General features: G+C 37.0%; 1 protein-coding gene across 1 annotated transcript in view; it reads left to right on the plus strand.

Annotated features, from left to right (window-relative positions):
* The window catches only part of tubgcp3 (tubulin gamma complex component 3), a 28352-nt gene extending 22358 nt beyond the window's left edge, over positions 1–5994 (plus strand). The window contains exons 13-21 of the mRNA XM_016253538.1: positions 339–528; positions 674–809; positions 894–962; positions 2457–2592; positions 2700–2788; positions 2876–3007; positions 3105–3245; positions 4352–4468; positions 5608–5994. Coding sequence (XP_016109024.1) covers positions 339–528; positions 674–809; positions 894–962; positions 2457–2592; positions 2700–2788; positions 2876–3007; positions 3105–3245; positions 4352–4468; positions 5608–5763 — 1166 coding nt within the window. The 3' untranslated portion in view covers positions 5764–5994. The remainder of the gene's footprint in view (positions 1–338; positions 529–673; positions 810–893; positions 963–2456; positions 2593–2699; positions 2789–2875; positions 3008–3104; positions 3246–4351; positions 4469–5607) is intronic.
* The last annotated feature ends 6 nt before the right edge of the window (positions 5995–6000 follow it).

Genomic DNA, 6000 nt, shown 5'->3' on the forward strand with positions numbered 1-6000 from the left:
TAGTTTTTCAACCCCCTTTTTTTAGTTTCATTTCATTTTTCCCTCATTATTTGTTTATGAGTCTTTTCTTTGTTCTACTTTTTAGTTTATCGTAACCCTGGTCACTGCTTATTTGCATGTGAAATGTCATCTTGCAGTAAATTTCTGGCAATGTTTGCCACAAGGATTAACCAGAATAGTTTATTTTTTTGTCTTTTTTTTTCTTCCTTTGCCTCACTTTTCCTCTTCACTTTTTCTTCATTTACCACTTTTCTTTCTACTTGTCCTGTTTTTTTTTTTTTTCTCTCTCTCTTCCTGGTTTTTGCCTTTATTTAACACCCTGTGTATCTTGTTTTCAGCGTCATTGTTGTTCACTGATCTGGAAGGAGCCTTTCAGAGTAAGATTGATGCTGCATATTTTGAGACCAGTAAGTATCTGTTGGATGTGTTGAATAAGAACTACCAGCTGCTGGAGCATCTTCAGGCCATGAGGAGATACCTGCTGCTGGGACAGGGAGACTTCATCCGACACCTCATGGACCTCCTCAAGTAAGTTGTGTGTGCTCATGGGTGATCTCTCATTAAAACATAGACGTCTCTGTTTCAGCTTGATGTGAGTGTACTTGATTTTATTGCTGATTTATAAAAGATCCCTCTCTTTTCTTGGAGTCATCAATCTCTCACTCTCTCTCAGGCCAGAGTTGGCGAGGGCTGCCACCACTCTTTACCAACACAATCTAACCGGTATCCTGGAGACTGCTGTCAGAGCAACCAATGCCCAGTTTGACAGTCCGGAGATACTGAAGAGGCTTGATGTCCGGCTACTGGAGGTATTTAGAAGGGACTGAGTCCAAAACTAATTTGTAAGTTTAAGTACATAATTGTGCATCACTGAATGTGGATCTGGTGTCCAGGTTTCTCCTGGAGACACTGGTTGGGACGTCTTCAGTTTGGATTATCATGTAGAGGGGCCCATTGCCACGGTAAATAAACTCTTTTGGCATAAGCCTAAAGTTAACTTTGTTTATCCAAGTTCTGTCCTATAACTCTGACATTGTGCATGATGTATTTTTCCTCACCAGTAGACCGACGAAGTCCACACAACACCGTCTTCGTGCAGCATGATTTTTCTCCTCACTTAAAGTTGATCCTTACTGTTAGCCCATAACACATTCAGGTTTTGACCTGGGAGAGATTTGAAACATTAAACGGTAAATTCTAAAAATACGTAGTTTTTAGCCGTCTAGTCGTGGTCTGGGTCTTGGAAACAAGACCCATACCAAGTCCAAGACTAGATCACTTGAGACTTGGATCCAGACCAAGGGCTGTCAGAGTATCAGTCCAAGAACCAAGCAGTAAATTTCAGTGAGCCAAGGTGTTGGATTAACTGCAGCATTCATCTATAATGTTGAACACCTATTAATGTGTTATTCAATCATTATTCATCAGACACAATTTGTTTTGTTGAAAAATATCAAGTTATGACTATTTTATAAGCTTATTTTCCACTGGGTCAAAAATGACCCAGAATGTGAAAATTGTTTGCAGTTGTTGTTTTTGTAATGTAATCTGTGGATTTTACATACATTACGTTGTGATGCCTAAATTCACTTGTAGTCTTTAAAATGATTGATTTTAGTTTTTAGTATTTATTTCTAATTTATTTAGTCTGTAAAAAAAAAAAGGTGACATTTAAGGTAAAATACAGGCAGCTGTGGTTGCCAGAACTTCACCGTAAAAAAATATGGTAGCAACATTTTAGGTTTTACAGACTTGACTTAAATGCACAGTAAAAAACTGTATTTCATTTACTGATATAATGTTAACATACCAATGTATTGAAGTACTAACATGTGTTTTGTACCATTGTAATACACTGACAACCACCAAAAGAAGGTGGTAATGATAAAGTCGCATGATGAACCAAAACTCATAAGCAGCTCTTCCACAAGCTGAGGAGGGAAATACTTAAACAGTATATAGAAGATGCACAAACACTAAACACCATCATGGTAACACACGATACTGAAATAATGCAATAAACATTCAACAACATTAGATGTAACGTACAACCATAATGAACATAACTGGTAAGAAAAACAGTTATTTCAATGAAAAAACATCAAATATGAGGTGTCATGCATGGAATTTTTCACTGTACGGTTTACAGTTCAGTTTAAGTGTTTACTGTAAATTATACAATAACTTGTTCTTTTTCACTTCCAAACCCCCCCCCCTAATTTTAACAGTATCTTACTGTATACAGTCTGTATAGTATCTCACAGTATATAATACAGAAACTTACTGTTAACCAATTAACAGGTTTTTACTGTAGCATTTTTTTACACTTTTACTGTTAAAATCACAACAGTTTTTACGGTTGTCGGCCATGACATTTAAAACAATTACCAGCTTTTCAAAATTGGCCAGAAAGTTTCCATCAGTGCATCCCTAACCACATGTCATACCTGTGTCAGGTGTTCACCCGTGAGTGCATGAGCCACTACCTGCGAGTGTTCAACTTCCTGTGGAGAGCTAAAAGAATGGAGTACATCCTCACAGATATATGGAAGGGTCAAATGTGTAACGCCAAACTGCTGAAGAGTATGCCGGGTGAGTGCAGTTTTCATTGGGTTAGATGTTATAAAACCAACTTAAACTGTTTGCGAGATTTAGCTATCTCGGCAGACAGACAAGATGTGTGCTGTGTATTTGTGCAGAGCTCTCTGGTGTGCTGCACCAATGTCACGTTCTCGCTTCCGAGATGGTCCACTTCATCCATCAGATGCAGTATTACATCACATTTGAGGTACGTCCCTCTGTATGCATTGCCTCCTGTTTCTCCTTCAAACATTTGAGCTGGATTATTTATCGTATTGTGTTTGTGTCACTCTAGGTGTTGGAGTGCTCTTGGGATGAGCTGTGGAATAAGGTTCAGCAGGCTCAGGATCTGGATCACATTATAGCAGCTCATGACGTTTTCCTGGACTCCATCATTTCTCGCTGCCTGCTGGATGTGAACAACAGGGTACGATGCATTTACACAGGGTAATTGTGTACCGGTGCTGATCCCTCATGCTTGCCCTCATTTCTGTAACTCTGTCGTCCTCTGTGTGTGTTTGCAGCCTCTGTTGAATCAGTTGCGCGCAGTGTTTGATCAGATCATTGAGTTCCAGACTGCTCAGGACACTCTGTACCGCTCTGCTCTAGAAGAGCTGCAACTACGCATCCAATTCGAGGACAAGAAGAGACAGAGGGAAGAAATGGTATGTATAGACAGTAAATCAAATCAGTGCTTTTCGACATATTTAGTGTTAGTATAAAATGAATAGTAATCATGATGCTTTCATCCTGCAGCCCAAAAAATATTTTTGCATATTTTGACAGGTGAAATGAGAACATTTATCAGCTATAGATATTTTAGTGGCCATCTCCACATGAGAATTGGTTTATTTAAAATGGGTGCTGTTTATTCCTTGCATACTTGTGACAGACAAGCACAGCATCACTTTTACTTGCAGCGTCATGAGATGAAACGAGTCTGTCTCCAGCTCAGTAAAACTGCATCAAGTTAACTTTACAGCTCAAATAATGCACATTTTGTATGGAAAAATAAAGTAAGTACTTGACCAAAAATATGACCTTCATATCTCTAGATTTCTATTATAAGTGTAATACTGTAGACAAATATTGCTTATAACTGAGGGAGGATTTTTTTTTTTTTTTAAAGAAAATTGAAAATGTATCACGGTTTCCACAAAAATATTAAGCAGCACAACAGTTTTCACTGATGATAATGGCACTGATAAAGATAAGAAATTAGCAGTAAATCAGCATATCAGAATGATTTCTGAAGGATTAGGACTCTAAAGACTGGAGTAATGATGCAGAAAATTCAGCTTTGCATCACAGGAATAAAATATATTCAAATAGAAAACAGTTATTATAATTGCAATAATATTTCACTTTCTACTATATTTTGATCAAATAAATGCAGCTTGGTCAGCATAAGAGACTTTTTTCAAAAATCTTACCAAATCCATTGCTATAACCGGAAGTTCAAAGAAAGCACAACTTCTTATAGGCCAGAACATTACTAATGGTTAAGTAACACTTTCAGAGGGTCCATCGCTGAAAAGGCATCTGATTATCTCCATGCAAAGAGAATTATGTTCCACTCCTTTATTTTACTCTGGAAAGTGGCCATTAGCAAATGTATAGGCCAAAAATGAAAGTGGCTGGTCTTTTTATGGGGACGGTGTTGGTTTTCTATTGCCATTGATTTTTTTTACTTCTTCTCTCGTGTCAGCTAAATTGCTGTAAACAAATGTGTGAGAGTGTGTCTTTTTCTGTGTTTGTTTCTGTGTTTCAGGGTGAGTGGGGTGTAACAGCAGAGCAGGAGGCCGAGGAGAACAGACGTGTGCAGGAGTTTAAAGACGCCATACCAAAAATGTGCTCTCAGCTCAGATTACTCACACACTTCTATCAGGTACCCTACACACACTTTCATACACTTTAATATGCTCACCCAATAAACTGATATCATTTCATGCATGCATGATAAAGTGCTGAACCAGCAGGTATAAGTGTGAGAGAACATGCTTAATGGTGTTCAGTAGGGCGTTTTATGCTGATCCAGACATTACGTCTGCTACAGTCAAACACTTAATGTGAATCTTATACAATTACAGCAGAACCTGGTTTATACCCACCACATATCATGCCTGATAATAATGTAGAATGAGCATTGATCATGTTTATACGAACAATTTTCTGATTAAAGCCCATATTATGGTTGACTCTTTATTCTGGAAAGACATTTATATGCTTTCGAGCTAATTGAATATTCTTGTCATACAAATGTAATCAGTATATTTGGAATAAACTAAGAAGTGCTCCTTGTTTTCTCACTATAATCTTGTGAAAATACGGGAGATATTAAATTTCATTATTAATCAGAATTTTCATGTGAACTTTTGTCGCTTTTCAGTATTCTAATGTCTTGACAGTTATCGATAATTATTTTTGTTATGACTGATATTATCAAAAAAAGTTTTTAAAAAATGTACATGTAAAAAATATATATTTTTTGGAAAATGCATATAATGCAGTAGAGTTTTATATTAATGTATAATGTAATTTAAAAAAATAAAGTATTAAAAGAAGAGAATATTTTTGAAAATCTTTTTAAATCTGACATAGACCGTTTAAAAACTGTACTGTATATTAAAACGGATGAATAAAAGTTTTGAAAACTTTTTGACACATAACCTGACAAAAATGGTTTACCATTTAAAACAAGTCCTGATATTATCTGCTTTACATACGAACCGATACTGATAATTTCAAACCTGCTAATGTTGATCAATAATGATTATAGTCACCTATATTCATAAATTTAACATCTTAAATTATATTTATTTATTAATTTATTTAGGAACAATTCACAGTAAATTTGCTGTAACATTATTAGTCTAAAAATAAATTTAATCCGTTGTCCCTGGGTGGCAGTTACAATACCAAGAGAGAGAAACATGTGAACTCCGTGCTAGAGTCTAGTTAGCTCAAGATTTTGTACGAACAAGCACCTGAAGCTCATCTAACCCTGAGATGGTTGTTTCTGTTTAGGGCATAGTGCAGGAGTTTCTGCGGCTGCTAATGTCGGATGAGAGTCTTCAGTTCCTCAGTTTCCGTCTGGACTTCAACGAGCATTATAAGGCCCGTGATCCGCGCCTACGGCCCTCGCTAGGGGCAACTAGAGGGAGACGAAGCTCCAACATCTGACCTTGCAGACCTTGGGAAAGTTAATGTTATGTGGTTGCTGTCAAGAGACTGTTTACTAATAGGGCTATGCAGAACTTTTCTGGCGCTCTGTAAGAAACTCATATAACAGGGAAACTGTTTATAGAATGTCCTATTTAAGTGTCATCGCCAAATAATTTCAGGCACACACAATCAACTATCTCGTGGTTTTACAGTGTGATTGTCAGTAGCACAAGGTCGCAGGTCTGTTTTTTTTTT

The sequence above is a fragment of the Sinocyclocheilus grahami genome, unplaced genomic scaffold (genome assembly GCF_001515645.1).
Source record: "Sinocyclocheilus grahami isolate Dianchi unplaced genomic scaffold, SAMN03320097.WGS_v1.1 scaffold1188.1, whole genome shotgun sequence".
Lineage (NCBI taxonomy): Eukaryota > Metazoa > Chordata > Actinopteri > Cypriniformes > Cyprinidae > Sinocyclocheilus > Sinocyclocheilus grahami.